Consider the following 24,619-nt stretch of genomic DNA (forward strand, 5'->3'; position numbering starts at 1 on the left):
CAGCCCAGCCCTGAGCTATAAGAGGCACAGCTCAGCCGGGCCGGTCCCACCCCTCCGCTTAACCCCCCCCTTGCCCCGCCGGTGCCGATCTTAAGGGCACAGAAGGGGTTTTTCCTCCTCCCACCCGCTCCCAGCGCCGGGCCGTGGCACTGAGACCCTCCGAGCAGCTTTTTGGGGTCACCGAGGGGTGGGGACGGCACGGCTGGGCCGCGGGGGCCTGGCCAGGCTGGGGGTGACCCGGCTGGCACCCACCTCGCTGGCTGGTGACCCTGGAGGGGTGGCTCTGAGCCCGGGGGACACGGGGGGGGGACAGCAACACTGAGACAAAGCGCCACGTCTCCCCCCGGGGACATTAAGGACCTGCCACCCCAGGGCAGGAGATCACAGCAAGAGATCACAGCAGACACCCCGACACCCCCAGCTCTTTATTGACGAGAAGATAATAATAATAAATAGAAAAGAGCCCCTGCGGGGGGGTGGGGGGGCAGCACCCACCACCCCGGCCGCCCCCTTCCCTTCTTTCCCCCCTCATCCCCCCTTCGCTGCGGGACCCCGGCAGCCCCCCCTGTGCGCAGGATTGGGCCGGGGGGGGGGTGCGGGGTCGGAGCTGGTGCCGGTGCTCTCAGTCCTGCTGCCACCGCGTGGCACTTCTCGGCCACTCCCGCTCGCTGGGGACACTCCGGTGCGGGGACGGGCGGGGATGGGCACCGGGGGCAGCGCTCCTTGCCCCTGGGGGTCCCGGCCTCGCGGGGGTCACGGGGGCAGCGCAGCGGGGAGGGGGGTGGGTGGCATGTGGGGGGCAGCGGGGTGGGGGGCCGGGACCCCGCCAGAAGCCCCCGTGGCACCGCTCGCGCTCTGCAAAGGGCACGGGGGGCTCTCCCCGAGGGCCTGAGGGTGGGGGCGAAGGGGGGGCTGCTCCCCCCAAGCACGGCTTCCCCCGGCCCACCCCCCCGCGCCCCCTCGGCCTCGCTATCTCTGCCAAACGTCCATGGGCTGCGCCCGCCGCGGGGGCACCGCGACCCTCTGCTCCTCCGCCGGCGGCCGGGGGGCACCGAGGGGGTAGGGGTACCCCTTGGCGTAGTCGTCCCGGGGCTGGAGGTCACCGGGGCCTCGGGAGGCTTCGCTGAGGGACGCCAGGCTGGCCAGGGAGGTCTGGGGGGTGCCCGAGGGGCAGCCCAGCCCCGGGGAGACCCGCTCCGACTTGATGCTGATGGCTGGGTGCTGCGGGGAGGAGCCGGGGGCCGGGGGAGGGTCTTCGGCAGAGACGATTCGGCTGCTGACCCTGGGGTGAGAGGGGAGGAGGGTGAGGCCGGGTCTCCCTGGATGCCCTGCCGGGGTGCGCAGGGTGGAGAAAGGCTGAGCTCACCCCTGCTTTTCATCGCTAGAGGGGCTGAGACCCCCCAAACTCGTGTCATGCCCCGGCTCTGGCCCAGCTGGGCACTGGGCAGGTGCCCATCCAGCTGCTGGGAGCCTGGTGTGTGACTGGGGGGGCACATGGGGACCGGCTCCATGGGGAAATCCAGTTGGAAACAGGCTCTGCCCACAGTGGCGAGCTGGGAAGGAGTCTGGGGGGTGACCCTACCCCAGTTTTGGGGTGAAGCCGGACAGGCACCAGCGTGGAGGGTGGGGGGCTGTGCCTTGGGTGCTGGGAGGTGGCACCCACGAGCAGACACTCCCCTGTCCCCCCCCCTGCAGTCCCCCCGTCCGTCCTTACCCCAGCGCTGCCATGTCCCGGGGGTGCTGCCACGCCGGGGGGCCGGGCTGCAGGAACCCGGGGGGCGGCGGGACCTCGCCAGCCCCGAAATCTGCTGGGCAGGAGGACAGGAGTGAGCGGGATCCGGGGGAGGGGGACCCACAGGTCGGGAGGGGGGACGGGGAGGAGGATGCCGATGCTGTCCCAAGGCTGAGGGACCAGGACTCACCCGCCTGGGCCGGGCTGAGGAAGGGGAAGCCGGCGAGGCCGTGGCTCGGGATGCTGGAGCTGCCCGGGGCGAGGACGGGGCTCAGGGTCTGCAGGGCCGGGTAGAGCGGCCGCTGTGGGAGCAGGGGGTGAGCCCGTCAGGCTTTGTGCCACCGGAGCCCTCGGGGGGGCGAGGGGACCGTGATGCAGCGTCTCCCCCCACCCCGGGCTTTTCTTGCGCCCCCCAGCAAAGCCCCGGTGCTGGGCTGGGGAAGGGGAGCTGGGAGGAGCTGGGTTTGGGGAGGGGACACCGCCGTGGCCCCGGGGACAGCCGGACTCACCGCGGTGCTGCCGCCGCCCCGGGCGCTCGCCAGGCTGCCCTGGGCTTCCCCGCGCCGGCCCTCGGCCCCCAGGTACAGCGGGGGGGGGGTCTTGGTGGCCAGGGCTCGGTTCAGGCCGCCCGCAGGGAACAGGGGGTAGCCGAGACCTGCAGGGACAGAGCGACAGGGGGATGCAGGGAGTGGCTCCAGGGGATGTGGGGACGGAGGGGGGATCCCCGCGGGTGTGACGGTGGCCGCCCCGGTGCCCTCGTGGCCACATCCTCATGGCCACATCCTCCGGGGCCACCGGCGCAGCTGGGCTGCGGCCACGGGCTGTGACAAGAGGTGACACACGGAGGCGATGGCTGCACCCAACCCCGGTGCCGGCAGGCTGCCAACCCCCCCTCCGGACCCTGCCACGGGGAGCTCCCACACCTCAACCCCCCATGGAACAGCCAGGACCTCCCGAGGGGGGACGTCCAGCACCCCGAGGAGACAGACGGGGACGCTGCACCCCCACACCCGCCACCCACCCACCCGGGGCGGGGGGGTTTCCACTGGCCAAGGCCCAGCATCTCTTTTTTTTCCATCAGCTTTTCCATCAGCCACCTGGGCCCGGAGGCCACCGGGTCCCTGTCACCGCCGGGCAGGACGAGCCCCTCGTGCCGTGCTCGGGCTCTGGGTGTGGGGTGAGGGCCCAGCTGGGTGCTGGGTGCTGGGTGCTGGGTGCTGGGGGGGGCAGGAAGCAGCTGGAGGGGGGCCCGGGGCCGGTGTTTCCACAGCTGGAGCTGCAGCAGCTCTCCCTGCCCACGCAGCCGCCCCGGCCCCGCGCCCGGTAAATCCCCGGGAGAGGCTGCGAGGGCAGCTTTGCATGTGGGGCCTGGCTGGGAAAACCCCCGCGGGGTCAGCGGGGTTGGGGTGCTCATGGAGGGGATGGGGTGCTCATGGCGGGGATGGGGTGCCCGTGGTGGGTTTGGGGTGCCCATGGTGGGGATGAGGTGCCCAGGGTGGAGTTGGGATATCCATGGCAGGGATGGGGTGCCCATGGTGGGGATGGAGTACCCATGGTAGGGTTGGGGTGTTCATGGCAGGGATGGGGTACCCATGGTGGGGTTGGGGTGTTCGTGGCAGGGATGGGGTGCCTATGGTGGGAATAGGGTGCCCGTGGTGGGGATGGGGTGCCCATGGTGTGGATGGGGTGCCCATGGTGGGAACAGGGTGCTCATGGCAGGAACAGGGTGCTCATGGTGGGGTTGGGATATCCATGGAAGGAAGGGGATGCTCGTGGTGTGGATGGGGTGCTCATGGGAGGGATGGGGTGACCGTGGTGGAAATAGGGTGCTCATGGTGGGGTTGGGATGCCCATGGTGGGATCGGATATCCATGGCAGGGATGGGGTGCCCATGGTGGGGATGGAGTACCCATGGTGGGGTTGGGGTGCTCATGGCAGGGATGGGGTGCCCATGGTGGGGATGGGGTGCCCACGGAAAGTATGGGGTGCCCATGGCAGGGATGGGGTGCCCATGGAAAGTATGGGGTGCCCATGGTGGGGTTGGGATATCCATGGCAGGGATGGGGTGCCCATGATAAGGATGTAGTGCCCATGGTGGGAATAGGGTGCCCACGGTGGGGATGGGGTGCTCGTGGCAGGGGTGGGGTGCCTGTTGTGGGGGTGAGGTGCCTGCATCAAGGTCAGGGTGCCCATGGCAGGTCCAGGGTGCCCATGGCAGGGGCGGGGTGTCCCTGGTGTGGACAGGGTGTCCCTGTTGTGGACAGGGTGTCCCTGGTGGGGATGGGGTGCCCACAGCAGGGATGTGGCACCCACAGCAGGGACCTCCTCCCCTACACCCCACTCCCCACAGCGTCCCCAGCTGAAGGGTCCCAGCCTACCTGGGGGCAGTGGCCCCGGGGACCGTCCCGGGGGCTTCGGGGCTGCCGGTTTGAAGGCGGGGGAGCGGCCCTGGCCCTGGGGGGAGCTGCTGGCACTGCCCAGGGACGTGTCCGTGCCCGGGGGGGAGCTGCCATAGACGGCCTCGGGCAGCGGCACCGGGCTCTGCAGGGACAGACAGAGGTCAAGGACAGGGAGGGGACAGGGACTCTTTGGGGACCCCTGGGGACCCTCAGGGATGGGCAGAGAGAGGCAGAGGTCGAGGGAGGGGACCCTCGGAGCCCTGCAAGGCAAAAGAGAGGTCAAGGGAGGGGATGGGGACTCCCGGGGACCCTCAGGGATGTGCAGGGCAAAGCAGAGGTCGAAGGAGGGGATGAGGACCTTGGGGATCCCTGGGACTCTCAGGCCAAAGGAGAGGTCAAGGACAGGGAGGGGATGGGGACTCCTGGGGACACTCAGGGCTCTGCAGGGCCAAGATCCCAGACAGGGGAGGGGATGGGGACTCTTGGGGACACTCAGGGCTCTGCAGGGCTGAGATCACAGATATGGGAGGAGATGGAGACTCTTGGGGGCACTCAGGGCTCTGCAGGGCCAGGATCAAGGACAAGAAGGGGATGGGGACTCTCAAGGTCCCTCAGAGCTCTGCAGGGCTGAGACCACACACATAGGGGAGGGGGGACGGAGTCTCTGGAGGTCCCTCACCCCCCCCCCACCGACTCACGTAGAACCTGTTCCGTGCCACCGACAGGTCCACGCCCTCGCTCAGCCTCCTCCCCTTGTCCCCCGGCTCCGGGCCCTCGTCCAGCTCCAGCTCGTGGCTCTCCAGCCCCAGCCCCTTGCGCTTCAGCGTCTGGGGAGGGGGACAGCGGGGCCATCAGGGGGGTCCCTCAGCCGCCCCGGCCCCTCCCCGGGCTGCCCCTCCGGGCCGGTACCTCGAGGATGTCGGAGTTGGTGCGGCTCTCGTGGGGCTCGCTGTACTCCGTGTACTTGAGCAGCACCTTGTCCATGTCGGTGCTGGCGTACTGGAAGAGCCGGTTGGTGCTGTTGAAGATGATGAGGGCGATCTCGCAGTCGCACAGCACGCTCAGCTCGTAGGCCTTCTTCATCAGCCCGAATTTCCGCTTGGTGAACGTCACCTTGGGGGGGGGACACCGCGCTGGAGACCCCCGGACTCGCCCCACACCCTCCTCTGGGGACCCTCTGCAGGGCCCAGCGCCCCCGAGGGTGGTGGGAGCACACAGAGGTTTTGCCCCCCGTCCCCGCTGCCCCCCCTGGGCGGGTCCTACCTGCCGGTTCCTCTGGTCCAAAATTCGGCTGATCTGTATTTTTTTACGGCCCATTTTCGCCTCCCGCGCCGGGTTTCGGGGCTGGAAGAGAGCGAGAAGCCCCTGAGCCCCCCGCGGCCCCAGGGCCGCCCCGAGCGAGCATCCCCGCCCCAGCACCGCCAAAAATCAGCTTTTTGCTGAAAAAAAAAAAAAAAGAAAGAAAAAAAAAAAAGAGAAAAAAAAAAAGTTTTTTCTGGAGGAAGTTTTGGGTTTTTTGGGTTTTTTTTTTTTTGTCTTGTCTTCCGCAAAGATGGCAGCAAACTGGAAAGTGGGGGGGAAAAATATAAATTGGGGAGTTCTGATGGGGTAGAGGGGGAAAAATGCCCTCAGCCCTGCCCGGCCGCCCCGGCTCCATCACCCTGAGCACCTCTGGGTGTTGGCTGGAAACCCACGGTGCTGGGATGCCAAATCCTTCACCGGGAGCTCAGGAGGAGACTTTCCATCCCTCTGCTCCCCCCTCAAGGCCGGGGGGGCTGCTCCGATGCTGCCCTTGGCGCTGCTGCCGGCGGGTCCGTGGGACGGGGAGGGCGGATTTAAGGGCGGGTGACGGGGAGGGTCCCTCCAACGAAGGGGCTGGTTTTGGGCTCCAGTTGGGGATTTTTTTTTTTAAATTTCTTTTTTATTTTTTTTTTCTTCTCTCTAGCTCAGACTGACGGGCTAAATTTGACCCCCGCCATGCGCAGGCCAGGAAGTGGCTGCACGAGGAGACGGCAAAGCGAAACCACCCACCTCCCATGGCCATGTGAGCCCGCCCTGGGAAGGGCGAGGGGCCTGAGGACCCCACAGCCCCCCTGCCTGGGGGGTGCCCGCACCCCTCAGAGCCTGGCACGGGGGTGTGACCCCACCGTGCCCCCCCCTCTGCTGCCACACGGCCCCGACTCTCGCCCCTCTGCCGTCCCCCAGCCCCAGTCACCCCAAAACCCCTCTGGGATCCCCCCCAGTGCCTCTGGGGCAGAGCCACGGGGGGCATCGAGGCACTCCTAATGGGTGCCCCAGTTTGGGGGCAGATCCTGCCTGGTGCTGTCCCCGCTGTCCCCAAGCCAGGGCCAAGCTGGGAAGCCAACAGGGCCGGGAACCCAGTGCTGGGGACAAGCAGCACCCTGGGAACCCCAAACAGCCCATCCATCCCCAGGGCTGCACCCGGGGGGGCAGTTGGGGACCAGCCAACCCTTCGCTGCCCCGGTGCCCCCCGGGCCGGTCCCGCTTCCCCCCGTCTCGAGCCCGTTGCCATTTTGCCATCTGCTAAATTTAGCTGATCAAGACTAATTTTAATTTATGGAAGGAAATGGCGCTGCCGTTCCCACGGCCCCGCTGCCACCCTGTGTCCCGGGGCCCACGCAGGGCACGGGGGGCGCGGGGGGTGCCCGGACCACCCCGGCCCCGCCGGAAAGAGCCGCCGGTTCCCGGCGGGAAGGGAGGAGGTTTTCCCGACCAGCTCCCGCTCTCCCGGCCCCGACACCTGTGGCACCACACTGAGGATGCTCCCAGTAAATCCTGGGGCCACCCCGAGGGGTCAGCTCTGGCTGCCCACCCCCACGGGGTTCGGTTTGGGGTGTGGAAAGAGGGGCTGTTCCCCAGGGGGCTCGGGGTGCCAGCGGGGTCTGGCCTGTTTGGGGCAGGGGGTGCTCCCCCAGCTGGGATTCCCCCCCATATCCCTGCTCTGCCTCGCCCCAGGGGGGTTTTTAGGGCTCTGGGGTGCTGGGGATGGAAGGTGTGTCACCCACCTGCTGCCAAGGGTCTGTGTGGGGACAGTCCCCTCCTGGCTCCTTGGGTGCTGTGGTGCCCCAGTGTCCCATGGGGTGAGGCTGTGGGGGTCCCAGGGGGGTCCCAGAACCCATGGGGTGACTTTGTGGGGGTCCCAGGGGGGTCCCAGAACCCATGGGGTGACTCTGTGGGGGTCCCAGGGGGGTCCCAGAACCCATGGGGTGACTTTGTGGGGGTCCCAGGGGGGTCCCAGCACCCATGGGGTGAGGCTGTGGGGGTCCTGGAGGGAAGGAGCACCTATGGGGCAATGCTGCAGTGGTCCCAGGGGGGTACCAGCACCCATAGGGTGACTCTGTGGGGGTCCTGGATGACACCAGCATCCACAAGGTGACTCTGTGGGGGTCCCAAGGGGGTCCCAGCACTCCTGAGGCGACTCTGTGGGGGTCCTGTATGACACCAGCACCCACGAGGTGACTCTGTGGGGGTCCTGGATGGGACCAGCACCCACAAGACAATGCTCTGGTGGTCCCAGCCCAGCCCAGCAGCTGGGGGGGGGGAGTCCAGAGGAAGCAGCAGCCTCAGCACCGTGGGGCCAGGGGGGTGAGGGGCACCCACCACAGCCGGACCCCCGGTCAGCAGTGGCGGAGCCGGCGGAGGCCTCGTGCAACCCCTGGGGCAGTTTCATCAGCCCCACCCTGCCCACGAGGGCTCTGCTCCTCCCGGGGGGTCCCCTCGGCCACCCAGCCCACTCTGGCACCCCTGGGGACACCCACGGCTGGGCCACCACTGCCACCAGCACCGTGCCATGGGCGGGGGGCCCGCAGGGTGGGAGGGACACGCGGAGCCACGGCCATGCCAGTGTCACCACGGCCCCCCCAGAGTGTCACCACGGCCATGCCAGTGTCACCACAGCCACCCCAGTGTCACCATGGCCACCCCAGTGTCACCACGGCCATGCCAGTGTCACCACGGCCACCCCAGTGTGCCACCACAGCCACCTCAACGTGTCACCATGGCCACCCCAGTGTCACCACGGCCACGCCAGTGTCACCACGGCCACGCCAGAGTGTCACCACGGCCACCCCAGTGTCACCACGGCCACGCCAGAGTGTCACCACGGCCACCCCTGAGTGCCACCACGGCCACCCCAGTGTGTCACCACAGCCACCCCAGTGTCACCACGGCCACCCCAGAGTGTCACCACGGCCACCCCAGAGTGTCACCACGGCCACACCAGAGTGTCACCACAGCCACCCCAGTGTCACCATGGCCACCCCAGTGTCACCACGGCCACCCCTGAGTGCCACCACGGCCACCCCAGAGTGTCACCACGGCCATGCCAGTGTCACCACGGCCCCCCCAGTGTCACCACGGCCCCCCCAGTGTCACCATGGCCACGCCAGTGTCACCACGGCCACCCCAGAGTGTCACCACGGCCCCCCCAGTGTCACCACGGCCACCCCAGTGTCACCACGGCCATGCCAGTGTCACCATGGCCCCCCCAGAGTGTCGCCACGGCCACCCCAGAGTGTCACCACGGCCACCCCAGTGTCACCACGGCCACCCCAAAGTGTCACCACGGCCCCCCCAGAGTGTCACCACGGCCACCCCAGTGTGCCACCACAGCCACCTCAACGTGTCACCACGGCCACCCCAGTGTCACCACGGCCACCCCAGTGTCACCAGGCCCCCCCAGAGTGTCACCAGGCCCCCCCAGAGTGCCACCACGGCCACCCCAGAGTGTCACCACAGCCCCCCCAGAGTGTCACCACAGCCCCCCAGAGTGTCACCACGGCCACTCCAGAGTGTCACCATGGCCAACCCAGAGTGTCACCACGGCCACCCCAACAGGTACCAATGGCTGGGAGGGGAGAGGGGGCTTTGACGCTGTGTTTTAAGGGTGATAAAGGGATGGGCAGCAATTCCTGACGGGCACAGGCTCTGCCTGGCATCGCCACCTCCAGCCCCTGGTACAGAGGGGTGGCACCCCCTGGGCCTGGAGGGGCTCTGTGTGTCTGTCTGTGTCCCCCAGGGCAAGAGCTGCCTCGTGTTTGGGGGGTGTTTCCGTCCTCCCTCCTTCCACACAGTCATTGTGGAACTGAGAAGCCCGTCCGTGGGACAGGGACAGCCCCGGGGGAGCAGCTCCGGGGAGGGGGTGACATCCAGGGAGGGCTCGTGGCCTCGAGCAGGAGGGAGAGGGGAGCCAGCCCTGGAGAGACCCCTCAGCTCCCCATCGGGGTGTCCCCACCAGGCCCCACGTCCCGCGGAGGCTCCTCGTGTGATGAGCGAACCACCCTCCAGCACCGTCATCCCGACAGAACCCGCAGCTCTGGAGCCCTCGAAACCTTCCAGGCAGGAGTCACTCTGCGCTCCCTGTGCCAGGCAGAGGCCCTGGTGCTGCCTGGCATCCCGTCAGGCTCCGCTCCCTCCCACGCCAGCTTATCTTTAGCCCGGGCTCTGCTCGCTCGCACGCACCGGGCGCGGTCCCGCAGCCCCTCAACCCCCCCTGCCCGTGCCAGCACCCACAGCGGGGTGTCACCCTGACCCCTGCGCTGCCACCACCTTTGTAATTAACACCCCGGGTCCTCCACACCTTTTGGGGTCGTTTGCATCACGCCTGGGTGTGTAAACTCCCCACCCCAGCCCCTAATTAGTGCTCTGAGACCGAGCGAACCCCTGGAGAGGGGAGTGTTTTTCCGTGTGTGGTGTGGGATGCTCGGCACGATAACGGGAGTTCCCAACACTGCCTTTGACACCTTTGTGTCCCTGAGTGACCCCAGAAGTGTTAAATCCATCAGATTTATCCTAATATCAAAGCAGGTGGGTTATTAGGGGAGCGCTCGGGGGGCAAAGCCTCTCCAGGGCCTGAGCACTCCCCTAATAACCCCTCTGAGCTCCCTGGTGATTCTTCCTCCCATGGGACACAGAAATTGGGGGGAAATATTGTTTTTGCCAAATTATGGGGATTCAGTTGCAAACCTGAAAGCTGGGGGTGACTGGGTGGGAACAGGAAGGGGGGGGGAGACAGAGTGGTTATCAATTGCTGTCGGCATTTGTCAGCTCCCAAAAAGCGTCTTCTCGGAGAAAAACGAAGATTAAAGCGGGAAGAAAGATTTTCCATCCCATCTTTCACAGGGAGAAGCAGCTGGGTTTGGCAGGGGGGGGAAAATCCCAGAGGAGGGCAGGGCTGATGCTGCCTCGCCGGGACCGGGAGGGCAGCGGGGTCGGAGGAGCACAGGACACGGATGGACACACAGTGCTGGGACTGGGGGGGGGGGGGGCACATCCACCCCTGGCTGGTGCTGCCCTGCTCCCAGCCCTGGATCCCACAGCTCCCCAGGGAATGGCAGGGCCGGTGTGAGCAGCATCCCGGCCCCGGAGCAGGGAACGGCCTGAGCAGAGCAGGGTTTGTGCCGGGGCTGTCAGGCCCTTCTGCTTTTTATAGGTTGTTTAGACAAGCGACCAGTACAAACCAGAGCAGGGCTGGCAGCGCTGGGAGGGGGGGTGGGAAGGCAGGAGGAAGGCTGGGAAGTAGGGGAAAGGAGAGGCTGGTGGGAAAGGGGTCCTGCGGGGGCTCAGGGACCACCAGCACCTCCACCGACCCCCTTCCCCAGGGCCCACAAAACCCCCGGGGGGGGGGGGGGGGAGTTCTAATTGATTGATTAGAATTGATTTACCCACCCCCGTCCCAGCATGGAATCACGGCTGGGTGACCCTCTGGAGCCAAATCCAGGTGTTGGCTGGGCTTGGAGGGACCCTCCAGCCTCAGCTCCGTCCTGCCGGGGGGTGACACAGAGCGAAAGTGCCACCGGTGCCCGGCGCTGCCACGGGCCGGTGCCGCCGGCGGAGCGCGATGGGCGGAGGCTTTTCGGTTCCAAAATGACTGTGTGGAAGCAGGAGGGATCGAAACACCCCTCCACCACCACCAAAAATGAGGCAGCTCTTCCCCTTGGGGGGAGAGAGACGGACGCACAGACCCCCCCTCCGGGCCTGCACCACCTTTTCTGCTCCGTGTTCGCCAAGGGAAGGGACACGCGGTTCCCACAGGGTTGGGGAATGATGGAGGGAATTAATATGGGGGATATTTGCTGCTGGAGGCTCTGCTGGGTGCAGCAAAGTCGCTCCTGGTTGGCCTGAGCCCACCCCTGTGGCGTCAGGGCTGCGTGGTTCCCAAACCTGGTTTGCTCCTCACAATCCTGCTGCAATTCTGGTGAAGAGGAGGGAAATTCAGAGGGTCTTAAACGCACCAGTTCCCTCCCCCCAAATCCTTCCAGGCATTCCCACTGCAGCGTGGCATGCCAAGCTTTCCAGCTCCCTCACTGCCAGGATGCTTCTCCTGGGAGTCAGCAGGATCCCTGTCCCCTTGCAACACTCAGTTTTCCAAAGTTTCCCAAAATTACTTTCCTTTTCATCAGTGCTCCAGGCTTGGAGATGAGCGGGAACGTTTGACATCCTAAACCAAACCTAGGCCTGCCTGTCCCTCCCGGATCTCCCTTCCTTCCTGAGATCCACAGGTCTCCCCACACGTGCCATGTCCAGCTGGCAGCCAGGGACATGGAAAAGGGCCAGGATTTGGCTCACCAGTTCGCCCACACTCCCTTCCCAACTGGCACCTGATGCCCCGAGGGACGTGGGGGCACCGTGGGGGCACAGCCCGTGGTCCTGGCCCTGCCTTCCTGCTCATCCACGTTAATTCCTTCCCTGTGAAACCCCAGAGCCAGCAGCTCTGGGAAACTTTCTCTCATTAAAGGAGTAAAGCCCCAGGGATGGGGCCGGGGATGTGCTGGCAATCGGCTGTGCCGGGCAGGAGGATCCAGCAGAGGATCCAGCAGAGGATCCACCTCGCCCTTCCCGGGTGAGGGAGGGAGACCGGGACACTCTGGAGATGCCACGTGCTGGCAGGAGCCGTGTCCCATCCCCACCTGGGAGCGGGAAGGAGCCAGCGAGTGCTGGGAACAGCCAGAGCAGTGACAGCCCAGTTGTCACCAGGCCCTGGCGCCGCACCGGGGTGTCACCGCTGTCACTGTCACACTCCCCGCACGTCGAGCCACCAGCCCCGCGGGGCCGTGCCTCAGTTTCCCCTCTCCACGGTGGGCTCAGCCCCAGCGCCCAAAGGGCCCGGTGGGCTCAGGAGGCGGCGGCGGGGCCGGGGCAGGGCGGCTGCCATCCAGGCTGCACTTTTGGGTTAAACCCGGGCGTTCCTCCCTGCACAGACACGAGTAAAAATAACCGCCCCGAGCGCGGCGCAAACCGCAGGCTTTTTATAGCCCGCCATCCCTAGACGGCGGGGCGGGGGCCGGGGTTCCGCCGTGCCCAGACCAGCCCGCCGGGCGCCGGTCCGGCCGCACCGGCCCCTCCTCGGGCCGGCCCCGCTCCCCCTGCCCGTGCGCCCCGACGGCGCGGCCGGGGGGATGCGGTGCAGCGCCCCGCAGGAACGGCGGGACGGAGCCGGGAATGGGGGGCACGCGGCTGCCGTTCTGTCCCCCGACTCCTCGGGACCGGCCACACCGGAGCCCTGGGGCGTGCGGGACCCCCCCCCGGGGCGTGCGGGACCCTCCTCCCTCCCCGCCCGGGGCCACCACGCACCGGGACAGCGGCTCGTCCTCCTCGGCAGCTCCGGACGCGCGTTCCCGGCGCTGCGGCGGAGCCGGGGCGGCCCCTCCAGTGCCGATCCCGATCCCGGTCCCGATCCCGGTCCCGATCCCGGTCCCGGTCCCGTGTCCCCGCAGCGCGCGCTGCCCGCCCGAGCCGCGCCGGCGATATTTGCATAACCCCGCCCACCCCCGCCGTACATTTGCATAGCGGCGCCGGGCCCGCTCGCCATTGGCGAAAGCCCGGGGGTTGGTTTGCATAACCACGCCCCCGCTTGGAAAAGGGGCGGGGCGACGGGGAAGGGGCGGGGCCAGTGAGGGTGGTGGGGTTTGGGGGGTCTGGGGTTGGGGTGACAGTGGGGGGGATTTGGGGTCTGGGATGGGGGTGACACCCGTGTTTACAGCAGTCAGGGGGAACTGATGCAATTCCCGAGCTCCCGTTGCGGGAGCGGAGCGCCCGGGCAGCAGGTGGGAAGGGGTTTATCAGGGAATCCCTGATATCAGGGACATGCCCTTCCACCCTGGCCATACTGGGGACCCAGTGCCAGCCCCCAGCCCCGGGGGGGGGTTTGGGAAGGGAGGCTGGAGGGATGGGGGCTCTCCGGATGCATTGGAGAACAGGACGTGGCATCTTTCTCAGAGCTGCTTTTAAAGCTCGTGATTTACAGAGCGCAATTAGCAGGCTGGTAATTGGCCCAATCTTAATTGATCCTGAAGAGGGGGAGAGCAGAAGTGCCAGAGCGCCCACAAAGCCACGTCCTGGGTCCGAGGTGACACATCCAGCTGCCCATCCTGCCCCGGGACAGGGGGTGGGGACACACACGGTGCCCCTTTGCCTGCCTGGGGTGTGGGACATCCCTGCCCCGTCCTTCTCCCTTCGTCTCGGGCTTCCCAGGGGTTTGGGCAAGGCAAGAGCCGCTTCCAGCCGTGGCAACTGAGCCCCTCTTTGGGCAAAGGGGCTGCCCGGAACCCCCTTGAGAGACTTGAAAGCTTTGAGCTCCCTCTTGAGGCTCTTCCTGCCCCAAAATCCTGGGGTTTCGGGGAGCCCGAGCTGCTGGATGCCCTGGGATGAGACCTGCAGTGCTCTGCACCCCAGGGTAGGACACGGCTGAGCCCTGTCCCTCTCCCGGCCAGGGGGAAGGGACAGGGATGCTGCCAATGGTTTGGGGACTTTGGGGACACAGTCCCGGGGACTGACATCCCCCTCCAGGCAAAAATACAAGCGGGGCTGGAAAGGAGCCGGGAGCCAAACCCGAGCTGCTGCCAAGGGCAACACGGCAGCTTTCAAAATAGCCCCTGTCGGCTCCGGGAGCGGGGGGTGCCAGGGGAACCACCCACGCGGGACGGGAAGGCCGGGCCGGCACTGCCCCCGCGCCAGACGGAAAGGTCACCCCTTCCAGATCCCACAGCCAGGCCCGGGCACGGGCCCAGGCACTGCTGCCACCGGGATGGAGGGGGCTGTGTCACACCCGCTCCCCTGGCCTGGCCCTGGCAGGGTGCCCAGGATGTGCCCGGGAAGGCCAGACCCCGATGTCCCCCGGTGTCCCCTTGTCCCCCACACGGGGGGAATTCCCATGCCAGGGGGGTGGGTTTGAGGGGGGAAACTCTGCCTTGGCTTCTCCACCACTCCCGAGGCTTGGGGTCTTTCCCGAGGTAATAGGTGACCTGTGGAGTGAATTTTCCCCGAGTTAATCCTGCTTTAATGCTCCCCGATTCCCAGGGGGCCCCGCTGGCAGGGCAGGTCCCAGAGGGGAAGGCGATTCTGCTTCCCAGGATATTTATAAGACATGGGAAACTCGTGGGGGCCCCAAGGGCCGGGGGCTGACGGCAGCGCAGAGCCCCGGGGGTCCTTTCCCAGCCTTCCGGGACTGAGAACGTTTTGGGTGCTCCCCCCGGACCTGGAGACGATTCTCCCCCTGCAGGTGGAGGCCAAAGGTGCCTCTCCTGGGGGGACGCGGGATGAGGGCACCGCGGTGGCCCCTTCCCACCACCCTCCCCCTTGTCCTCTCCTCTCTGGGGCCGGGGTTGTGTCGCCGGGGGTCAATCCCGGGGGTTTCCCAGGAGCGGGACGGTCGGGGCTGGGAACGTGGAGAGCGAGGGGGAGCGGCAGGATGCTCTGCTCGGTGTCCGTCTGTCCCTCCCGCCGAGCCCAAAGGGGCTCCTCGGACCCTCCTCCATCGCCCTCCCGAGCCCCCCCTGCCCCGAGGAGGCTCCGGGGGCCCCGCCGGGGGCGGGCGGCGGGCGGAGCCGGCCCGGGGGACGGAGGGGGGGGGTCGGTCTGCGAGGGGAGGGCCCGGGGGCAGGACCGGCCCGGGGGCAGGACCGACCCGCCCCGGCGGCCACGGGCGGGGCAGGAAGGCGGCCGGGGGCGCTCCCGGCTCGGTGCCGCTTCCCGGTGCCCGTTATCAGTTCCCTTTCCCGCTCCCGGTGCCCGTTATCAGTTCCCTTTCCCGCTCCCGGTGCCCGTTATCAGTTCCCTTTCCCGCTCCCGGTGCCCGTTATCAGTTCCCTTTCCCGGTGGCCGGGATCCGGCGGCGGGAGCCCCGAGGAGTTGGGGAGCGCACGCACCGTCGGGTGGGACCCCCCGGAGCCCCCCCGGTGCCCGACCCCGCCATGGCCGGCGCTTACCGGGAGCGGGCCCTGACGGTGCTGCTGCTCTTCGGCGCCCTGTCCGCCGTCATGGCCCTGCTCTCCTCCAACCTCCTGCTGCAGCTCTCGCAGGAAGAGCACTGGGAGCTGCCGGGCTGGGCGAAGCGCTCGATGGAGGTGGCGGAGGCCACGCTGGCCGCGCTCTGCCTGATGCTCAACCTGAGCTGCCTCCTGCTCTGCCTCCTGCACGGCCACCTCGGCACCGAGCTGGGCCGGGGGCAGCCCGGGCACGACCGGTGAGGGCCGCGGGGGGTGGGAGGATGGGGGGGGTCGGGGTGCGCCGAGGGTTGGAAGGATGGGAGGGTTTGGGGAGCGGGAGGGTTTGGGGGCACAGGGGGTTGAGGGGATGGGAGGGTTTGGGGGCACAGGGGGTTGAAGAAATGGGAGGGTTTGGGGGCATCAAGGGTTGGAAGGATGGGAGGGTTTGGGGAGCAGAAGGGCTTGGGGGCACAGGAGGGTTTGGGGAGCGGGAGGGTTTGGGGGCACAGGAGGGTTTGGGGACACAGGGTCTTGAGGGGATGGGAGGATTTGGGGGCACAGGGGGTTGAGGGGATGGGAGGGTTTGGGAGCACCAGGGGATGGAACAATGGGTGGGGTTGGGGGCACTGGAGGATGGAAGGATGGGTGGGTTTGGGGGCATCAAGTATTGGAAGGATGGGAGGGTTCGAGGGGCACTGGGGGTTGAGGGGATGGGAGGGTTTGGGGGCACCAGGGGATGGAAGGATGGGTGGGGTTGTGGGCACTGGGGGATGGAAGAAATGTGAGGGTTTGGGGGCATCAAGTGTTGGAAGGATGGGAGGGTTTGGGACACGGGCACGCAGCTTTGCAGGCTGCCCGCGGGCGGGAGGTGCCGGCAGGGTCCCCATCCCCTCGGGGGTCATTAGGGGACCCGCTCACGGCCCGGGGCCCTTTCCCACGTTGGGGCTGTCACACTGAATTACTCAGCGCTCCCTTGCTCCGGGCCAGCTCCAAACAAAGTCCTTCCCCTCCCCACTCCTCCCTCCCGCCGCAGGTAATTAATTAATTAATAAAACAAAGCGGCCGCTCTTCCCCACCGGCCCCGGGAGCGGCTCCAGGGGCTGGAATCGGCCCCGGGCTGCAGGACACGGCCCAGGGGCTGCAGCGAGGAGGGGAGGGGGCCACGCTGGGGGGAGAGGGACAGGGCAGAGCATCCTGGGCTGCTGAATTCCCCCCGTGGCTTCTGAGTTCATTCCCTGGCTGCTGAATCCACCCCTTGGATTCTGAATTAATTCCTTGGTTGCTGAATTCCCCCCTTTGGCTGCTGAATTCACCCCTTGGATTCTGAATTAATTCCTTGCTTGCTGAGTTCACCCTTTGGCTTCTGAATTCACCCCTTGGCTGCTGAATTCACCCCTTGAAGTCTTAAATCCCCCTTGGATTCTGAATTCCCCCAAGGGTGACGAGACAACCCGGCCTTGCTTAATTCAAGGTGCCAGCCCTTGGAGGGGGAGATGGGCTGGACCCACCCTTGTTCCTTCTCCAGGGTTTGCTGAAAAGGGGCAAATCACCTGCAAAAAGCCTCCCCCAAGCGTTTGTCTCTCCTGAACTCATCCCCATCGGGCCTTGGAAGCCCAGGAGGAGCCAGGCAGGGAAAGTTTAAAATTCCAAGTGATCTCCAAATCTCCTATTCCGGGGCAACAGGAAGAGGAAGAACAGGAGCCCTGAGAGCTGCACAAGCTCAGCACATCCCGGGGCTGCGACCCAGCCCTGAACCTCTTCCTCTACCCAAAGCCAGGGTTCCCTTTGCTCAGCAGGGGTTGAGTACCAGCATTTCTCCTGTGCCAGGAGCCCTGGTGTTCCTCTGGTGCTTCTCTGGTGTTCCTCTGGTGCTTCTCTGGGGTTTCAGTGTCCCTGTGCCCTGTTTTGCAGGGCTGACAGGTTCCTCCAGGACACCAGGAAGGTCCGGCACGCCGCCGTCGGCCTCTTCTGCTGCGGGATCTGCTGTTACCTCACAGGCAAGGGCTCCTCCCAGCCCCTGCACCCCGGGCTGGGCTCTGCTTGGGTTTGAAAAGGGCTTTGCCAGCTCATTCCTGGAGTGGGAACTTCCCCGGGTGCCCAGAGCTCACCACAGGCCTGAGCTTTGCAGGGGCTGGAGAAGGGAATGGAGAAGGGGAGGGGGCTGGAGAGTCAGTGGGATGAGGAGGAGCTGAGGGAGGGGGCTGGAGAGTCAGTGGGATGAGGAGGAGCTGAGGGAGCTGGGGGGGCTCAACCTGGAGAAAAGGAGGACTGGGGGGACCTTCTCACTTTCTCCAACTCCCTGACAGGAGGGGGGAGCTGGGGGGGCGTCGGGCTCTGCTCCCAGGGAACAAGGGACAGGATGAAAGAGCCCCAAGCTGTGCCAGGGGAGGGTCAGGCTGGACACCAGGAGGAATTTCTCCATGGAAAGGGTGCTCAGGCATTGGAAGGGAGGTTTGGAGTCCCCACCTCTGGAGGTGTCCAAGGAAGGACTGGAGGTGGCCCTCAGTGCTCCGGGTTGGGGGACAAGGAGGGGATGGGGCACAGGGCGGATCCATGAACTCTTTCCCAACCTCAGGGATTCTGTAAAAGCATCCCTTCCTCCCCCCCGGCTCCTCACGGGGCTCCGTGCCCTCCTTTCCTTCCAGCTCTCGCCCTCCACGTGCTGAGGGTGTCGGCGCTGAGGGTCGGAATTCCCGCCGCCTGCGCCCTGTTCTCCGGGATCATCGCGCTGCTCATCACGGTGACCCACACCCTGCTCCGGGCGCTCCGCGCGTCCCGGCGCCGCCTCCCCGGAGCCTCCCCCGGCCCCTACGAGAACGGAGACTCCTCCGACGGGGCCGAGCCGCGGCCCCGCCCCGACATCCACCGGAAATTTTCCTTCCCGGTTTTCCTGGAGAGCAGGGAGGGCTCGGGGCAGCCCCGCGCGCACAGGACGCTGTCGGCGGAGTCCGGGATGCTGCAGGCGCAGGGCAAAGCCTGGAATGTCATCCCGCCGGAGATGGGGGACGCCATGGCGAGAAAAACCCCCGGCAAGGACCTCACGCTGGTGTGAGGGCAAGGGGGGACCCTCTCCAGGCCTCGTCCCGGGGCAGCTGAAGGCGCCAGCGCTGGGATTTGCACCCCCAGCTCGGAGCCCACGCGGGGTCGGGGCTCGCGAAGCTGCTCCTCCCTCCCCATCCCCTCCTGCCTTGTGCCTTTTTGCTGCTTTTGCTGAATAAATCACCACTTCTGCTCGAAGCCAAAAGCCTCTGAACCCCTGCCTGGAGCCCCCCCAGCCAGGACCCTCCCCCTGGTTTTCCAGCCCTGGGAAAGGACGTGGAATGTGTGGGGGAGAAGCAGCAAGTGGAGCTGGTCCATGAGGAGATCGACCCTCCCTCCTTCTCCAGCACATTCCAGGTGGTTTGTCTGGCTGGTTGTACCTCCCTGCCCTTCCCCTGCCTCCTTCCCTCCCTCCTCCATCCTCACCCCTACACCAGCTGAGCAGGGCTGGCTTTCCCTGCTGTTGGAATCCGAGGGAGGTGATGGAGGAGTGAGAAGGAACCAGAGGAGTCCCCAGGATGCCTTAAATATGTGTTTATGTGGATTTTAGGCATCACTCAGCCTGCACAGGGTGGGCTGGGCTGGCACAGAGGGGGTCTGGGGTGCCACTGCTCTGTTCCCTGTATCCTTGGCAGACTCCTCAGCAGGAGAATCCCGCTGGATCCAGGAGAGATGAACTCCAAAGATCCTCTTTCCAGTGACCCCCAGAGCTGTGAGCACAGCCCTGCTTCCCACTGCTCGACAGGGGATGAAGAAATCCCCCCCTCCTTATTTTGTTTTGTTGGTTTTTAAAGAACAGGACAGTCCCTTTTCCCACTTGAAAGCCTCCAGCTCTGCACTGCTCTGCTCTGTGCCCTTTGGAACACGTGGAGCCAGGACCCCCCAGCCCGAGGGGGGGAAGGTTTGGAACAGAACTTTCTTCTTGGTTTATTTTTTTTTTGGTGTTTTGTTTTGCTTTTCCTCTTCTTTTTATTATGGTTCTCATTAAAACCGAACCCAGCAACCCCCTGGCACAGAGACAGGAAAAGCTCTCCTTGCAGAATTCCTGCTGGACAGAGCTGGAGCGTGCCCACATTCCAGCCCTTCCACAACCACCTCCAAAACACTGAAAGCAAGGCCTAGTTTGGGGTTTTCTTTTGTTGTTTGTTTGTTGGGGGGTTTTTTTTGGCTTTTTTTCTTCTGAGACATTTCTGTGACCAAGAGGCAGAGGAAGAACTGGAAAGGACAAACCCAACCAGCCCCTCTCCCTTGGGCAGGTGCTGTGGAAAGGGACACGAGAGCACCCCCCAAAGGCAGGATTTTCCCACTCAGGGAAGGCCCAGAACCTTCTGGACTCTCTACCTGGGCAGCCCCACAGGTTGGGCAGGTTGTTCCTCGCTCCTTCCCGAGGCTGGAGAGCAGAGCTGGGCTGGAAAGGGCAGCACAGGATGGTCTGGAGGAAATCAGGAGCTGGCTGGAGGATTCTTGGCTTGGGGGGCAACGGTGCTGCAAAAAGAAGGAGGGAGAGTCACGTCCAGCTGCCCTGAAATGTGAAAAATCAGGGCTCCTCTCCAGTAAAACCCTCCTGGTGTTTGCAGGGGAGCAGCTGGGACAAGGACACCTTTGCCACAGCAGCCCCTGGGGGGTGTCAGAGCCACCTCTGCACCCACAGCCCCCCAAAACCCAAATAAAAATGCTCTGGGAGGCCCAGAGTGCGACCCTGGCGTGCAGGAGCTGGGAGGAGGTGGATCCTGAACCAGGAATCTCGTGGCCTCTCTGCAGGGGCAGAGGGGGCTCTGTTTGCTGGGGTGGGTTGTCAGGGATTTGGGAATTTTCTCCCTCCCACTGCAGTGCCAACCCCGTTCTCAGGAGAGACAAACACACCAGAGTCAGACAACCTGTCACAGGATATTTCAGTAGCTGGAGCTCAACTGCAGACACAGAAATGCATCATCCTCCTGCTGCCACTTATTTCTGAGGGATTCTGCCCCCAAAAAGACAGAAAACTGCCCCAAACCAGCCTCTCCCCACCCCTTGCAGCACCAAACACCCTCGGGGCAGCAAAGACTTCCCACGTTCCACACCCAAACCTCCCTTTCCCGAGGGGGGGAAATCAACTCTCTCCCAGGGTTATTTTGCAATCCCACCGCTGAGGTAACTGCTCTGGAGAGTTCTCCCTAAAATCTTTAGGTCCCCCAGGGCTGCTGCAGGCTCTGGAGAGCCCTTTTCCATGGCTACCTCTTGCCCTGGGCGGCGTGGAGCTGCTCCTTGGTGGCGATGGCGTGCCTGAGGAGGCTGTCGATGCTCTTGAAGTACACGGTGCTGTCAGTCATGTTCTTGATGGCGCTGGGAGAGGGGGGGAAAAAAAGGAAAAAAGGGGGATGGGGGCACAGGGAACTGCCATTCCCGAGGGTTTCAAGTCCCACAGTCCCCCCCCTCCCTGAGGGAGAGGGTTGTGGAGAGGGAATCTCAGTTTTAACTTCGCGGATTCCCGGAGAGGTGGGAAGAGCTCAGAGCCCCGGAATTCCTGACAATTCCCGACATTTCCCAGCCCACACCCCCCCTCCTGCTCATCCTGGCTCCCTGGGGGTGGATCCTGCTTTTGGTTATCCCCTCCCAGGGCTGCAGGGGCGAGCACAGGTACCTGCAGGCGTATTCCACGGTGTAAATGGCTCCCTGGCTCTGCTCCTCCCAGCTCTGCATGTCCGACTGGAAAAGGGGGATGGCAGGGTCAGGAAGGCACTGCCCAGGGTCAGGAGGGCACTGCCCACAGCCCTGCCAGCCTCTCCCAAAAAGGGCTGCTTCCCACTGGGAACGGGGCTCTCTGAAATCAGGGTTTATGGAGTGTGTTTCTGGAAGGGCTGCTGCAGGAATTGGGATATTCCGGCCGGAATTCCCTGGGTTTGGAGGTGTTTGGGCCAGCTGGGAGTCACCCTCGGGCAGGGGGTGAGCTGAGCACTGAGCCCAATTCCCAGTGTTTGGAGCAGCACCCACCCACGGGGTGTTTGGCCCAGCTGGGATCCCAACCCCTGTGGAATTCAGCCCTTAGTCCTTCCTAAAAAAAAAAATAAAGAGGGAAAAGCTTTCCCGGCGCTCCAAGTTCAGGTTTCATCAGGTTTCTTTAGATTTGCCACTCCGATGTTTTCCCAGCCACGAATGTCCCATGAATGCTCCCAAACTCCAGAGGCTGATCCCAAGCAGGAATCTTCACCATCTCCTTCCTTTCCCACCTGGAATGAGCCCTGTAAACCTCCCACAAACTCGGCTCTGCGCCCAGCCAGGCCTGGCCCGGGATGGAATTGCACCCCCCCAGCTCCCAAACAAAGGGAAAACCCAACAAATCCAGGAATGAGGGCTGAACTCGGGGCTGCAGCTCCAGGGACAATGATTCCCAAAGTCCTGGAGGAGTTCCTGGGCGCTCCAGAGGGTGTTCTCAGGGGAGCTCCTTCCCCAGGCCGTCCTGCTGGAATAGCTGACACACACCAGAGGGAATCCAGAGGGAATCCAGAGGGAATCCAGAGGCCTCTCCCGAGTGCAGGAGGTCGGGAAGGAGCTTGGACTTCATCCCAAAGCCTTCCTGCTGCTCAAAGCCTGGAATGTGGAGCCCAGAGCCCGGGATACAAAAGGAACAAGCCCCTGCATGCCAGGGGCTCTCTGCAGGAGGGGTCCTTCTGTGCCACTGGGAACAGGCCTGGGAGCTGCTCCAGGGCCAGGGATTGTCCTGCAGCTCCTCCCCCTGCTCCTGGGCAGGGAGGGAAACAATTCCCTCAACTTCCCTCTGCCTGGGGCACATTCCCTGGAAACTGGGACCACTCTCATGGAAAGGAAGCAAGTGACAGCTGAGGGATGAGATCCCAAGCCAATCCCCTTGGAATGTGCCTCGTCCCCACCTCCAGAGCCCTCCCACAGCAGCACTTCATAAATCATTGGATACTCCAGTGTCCCAATCCGGGGAAATTTGGGAAGCAGGGCATTTAAAGCCAAGGTGGAGAAGGGGCCCTGACAGTGCATCAGCACGGACAGGAGGCAGGGAGCCATTCCAGAGGCAACATTCCTGATGAATCCTGGCTGGCAGAGCAGAGCTCCAGAGGAAAGATGGGATGGGCAGTTCATTATCCCGTGGTTCTCCCTCCCCTCCTCTCCCCCTGCTCCTCAATTTATGTGGGAAGGAAAAACCTCTCCCTGCAGGGCTTGTTTTGCTTCCCCTCCAGCTGCAGGATCGTGGTTGGGAATCCTGAGTTTTTGGCCTCAGATGGGTGGATAAGTCGGCAACGTTCCCTTTTCCTGTTCCAGGGGGATTCCCTCCTTCCTGTTCTCCCATGAAAATAGGGAGGGATGTAGATGATTCAGGGATGGAGCAGCTCTGCTGTGAGGAAAAGCTGGGAGAGCTGGGATTGTCCAGCCTGGAGAAAAGAAGCTTTGGGGTGACCTGATTGTGGCCTTCCAGGACCTGGAGGAGCTGACAGGAAAGATGGAGAGGGACTTTGGAAAAGGGATGGAATGACAGGATAATGGGGAATGGCTTCCCACTGCCAGAGGGAGGGTTGGATGGGATATTGGGAAGGAATTCCTCCCTGGGAGGGTGGGGAGGGGCTGGGATGGAATTCCCAGAGAAGCTGTGGCTGCCCCAGCCCTGGAAGTGCCCAAGGCCAGGCTGGAGCAGAGAAGCTCCGGGGAAACCTCAGAGCCCCTTCCAGGGCCTAAAGGGGCTCCAGGAGAACCCTGGAGTGCCAGGAAAGGGGGAATGGCTTCCCAAGGACAGAGGGCAGGGTTGGGTGGGATTTTGGGGAGGAACCGACCTTGTGCTGGGCGAGCTCCGGGAGGGACCTGCGGACGTGCTCCTGCAGCCGGAACAGGGCCACCGAGGGCTCGTTGGCCAGCACGTACAGGCTCTCCGTGAACTTGTCTGTGACTGCAGGGAAACGTGGGATTAGGGAAGATCAGGAGCTCCAGGGCCTTGGGAAGGGTCCCCTGGCCTTGGTCCTGACACAGCAAGTGAGAGATCAGAGCAAAGCCCCACCCAACCCCTCCTGGAGACATTCCAGTCCCTCCTGGAGATATCCCAACCCCTCCTGGAGACATCCCAACCCCTCCTGGAGATATCCCAACCCCTCCTGGAGACATCCCAACCTCTCCTGGAAACATCCCAACCCCTCCTGGAGATATCCCAACCCCTCCTGGAGATATCCCAACCTCTCCTGGAGACATCCCAACCCCTCCTGGAGACATCCCAACCCCTCCTGGAGACATCCCAACCCCTCCTGGAGACATTCCAACCCCTCCTGGAGACATCCCAACCCCTCCTGGAGACATCCCAACCCCTCCTGGAGACATCCAAACCCGTTCCCACCTTTCTTCACCTTCAGCTGCATCTCGGGCTCCTCCATCGCCGCCCGCCGCCACTTCCGCTTCCGCCGGCGCGTCCCCGAAACCGCCCCGGCCGCGCCCCGACGGCGAAAACAGCGCCGGGTGGAAACACGGCCGCGGAGACACCGTTCCGCTGAGCCCTTGAGATGTGGGGGGTCCCCCCTTCCCCAAAACCGGGCGCTCCCCGGGCTCAGTGTCCCCAGACCAGCCCCTCCACGGTCACATCGCGAGGCGGCCTCGGAGTTGCCCGGTTTGGCCGCCCCCGGGTCGGGCCGGGGCGCCCCCGCTGCCCCGAGCCAGCGCGGAGGGGAGATGGGGGTCCGGGGTGTGTGGGGTGTCACCTCCCCGCCATCCCCCTCCTTCCCGGGGCTGCGACACCCTGGGGACCCCCCTGGGCTCCCCCCGTGTCCCCTCACAGCCCCCCGTGGCGCTGTGGGTGTTTGGATACTCCCATTCCCGTGGGCTGGGGGCTGAATCCGCTGTCCGGGGCGGGATAAGGGATAAAGGGATAAAGGGGGGGAGTGTCCCCAAGATGTCCCCCACGTGTCCCCAAGGCCGGGGGAGGGTCTCGCCGCCCCTCCGCCACCCTGTCCCCGCCATCCCTGTCGCTTTAAGGCCGCGTTCCCTCCCCCGTCGTCAGCGGGCGGGTGGAGCCGGGACGGGACCCCCCGAAACCCCCCAAAATCCACCCCCCCGGAGCCTTCCCGGGAACGGGGAACAGGGAGCGGAGACCGCGGTGAGGGGCTGGGGAGGAATATTGGGGAGGGGGAGTTGGGGTCCCCCTTCCCTGAGCTCCGGTGGGCGCTGGGATTTGGGGGGAGGGGGGTAAGGGGGGGACCCCCAAATTGTGCCGCGGGTTGGGGGTCGCAAGGACTTGG

General features: G+C 64.9%; 3 protein-coding genes across 3 annotated transcripts; 1 reads left to right on the forward strand and 2 right to left on the reverse strand.

Moving 5' to 3' along the window:
* Nucleotides 1–421: 421 nt before the first annotated feature.
* MEF2B (myocyte enhancer factor 2B) lies at nt 422–12,883 on the reverse strand. The gene is made up of 9 exons (XM_064637569.1): nt 12,724–12,883; nt 5,395–5,475; nt 5,041–5,244; nt 4,830–4,958; nt 4,111–4,273; nt 2,242–2,387; nt 1,923–2,034; nt 1,715–1,805; nt 422–1,282 (listed from the first exon to the last, which is right to left on the reverse strand). Exons 2-9 carry the CDS (start codon nt 5,446–5,448, stop codon nt 970–972), a joined length of 1,212 nt encoding a protein of 403 aa, XP_064493639.1. The 5' UTR covers nt 5,449–5,475; nt 12,724–12,883; the 3' UTR covers nt 422–969.
* Nucleotides 12,884–13,122: 239 nt separating this feature from the next.
* On the forward strand, nt 13,123–18,600 carry TMEM221 (transmembrane protein 221). The gene is made up of 3 exons (XM_064637567.1): nt 13,123–15,613; nt 17,268–17,353; nt 18,002–18,600. The coding sequence occupies exons 1-3, from the start codon at nt 14,688–14,690 to the stop codon at nt 18,406–18,408; spliced, it is 1,419 nt and encodes a 472-aa protein (XP_064493637.1). The 5' UTR covers nt 13,123–14,687; the 3' UTR covers nt 18,409–18,600.
* Nucleotides 18,601–18,914: 314 nt separating this feature from the next.
* Nucleotides 18,915–23,825, reverse strand: BORCS8 (BLOC-1 related complex subunit 8). The gene is made up of 5 exons (XM_064637570.1): nt 23,725–23,825; nt 23,174–23,286; nt 21,019–21,083; nt 20,613–20,720; nt 18,915–19,880 (listed from the first exon to the last, which is right to left on the reverse strand). Exons 1-5 carry the CDS (start codon nt 23,759–23,761, stop codon nt 19,838–19,840), a joined length of 366 nt encoding a protein of 121 aa, XP_064493640.1. The 5' UTR covers nt 23,762–23,825; the 3' UTR covers nt 18,915–19,837.
* Between the last annotated feature and the right edge of the window lie 794 nt (nt 23,826–24,619).

Source organism: Pseudopipra pipra, chromosome 27 (genome assembly GCF_036250125.1).
Source record: "Pseudopipra pipra isolate bDixPip1 chromosome 27, bDixPip1.hap1, whole genome shotgun sequence".
Classification (NCBI taxonomy): Eukaryota; Metazoa; Chordata; class Aves; order Passeriformes; family Pipridae; genus Pseudopipra; species Pseudopipra pipra.

Bases quoted from the DNA above. Each gene is read 5' to 3' on its own strand.
- BORCS8 (XM_064637570.1), bottom strand. From the start codon at position 23,761: ATGGAGGAGCCCGAGATGCAGCTGAAGGTGAAGAAAG. The intron at 21,084-23,173 runs GTCGGTTCCTCC...CCCCTTTTCCAG, and splicing joins CGGAGCTCGCCCAGCACAAG to TCGGACATGCAGAGCTGGGA. The intron at 19,881-20,612 runs GTAGCCATGGAA...TTCTTTTTGCAG, and splicing joins CACGCCGCCCAGGGCAAGAG to CACCGTTGCCCCCCAAGCCA.
- MEF2B (XM_064637569.1), bottom strand. From the start codon at position 5,448: ATGGGCCGTAAAAAAATACAGATCAGCCGAATTTTGGACCAGAGGAAC. The intron at 4,274-4,829 runs GTGAGTCGGTGG...CTGTCCCTGCAG, and splicing joins TGGCACGGAACAGGTTCTAC to AGCCCGGTGCCGCTGCCCGA. The intron at 1,283-1,714 runs GTAAGGACGGAC...CTCTCACCCCAG, and splicing joins CGGGACATGGCAGCGCTGGG to GGTCAGCAGCCGAATCGTCT.
- TMEM221 (XM_064637567.1), top strand. From the start codon at position 14,688: ATGAGGGCACCGCGGTGGCCCCTTCCCACCACCCTCCCCCTTGTCCTC. The intron at 15,614-17,267 runs GTGAGGGCCGCG...CCTGTTTTGCAG, and splicing joins GGGCAGCCCGGGCACGACCG to GGCTGACAGGTTCCTCCAGG. The intron at 17,354-18,001 runs GCAAGGGCTCCT...CTTTCCTTCCAG, and splicing joins GATCTGCTGTTACCTCACAG to CTCTCGCCCTCCACGTGCTG.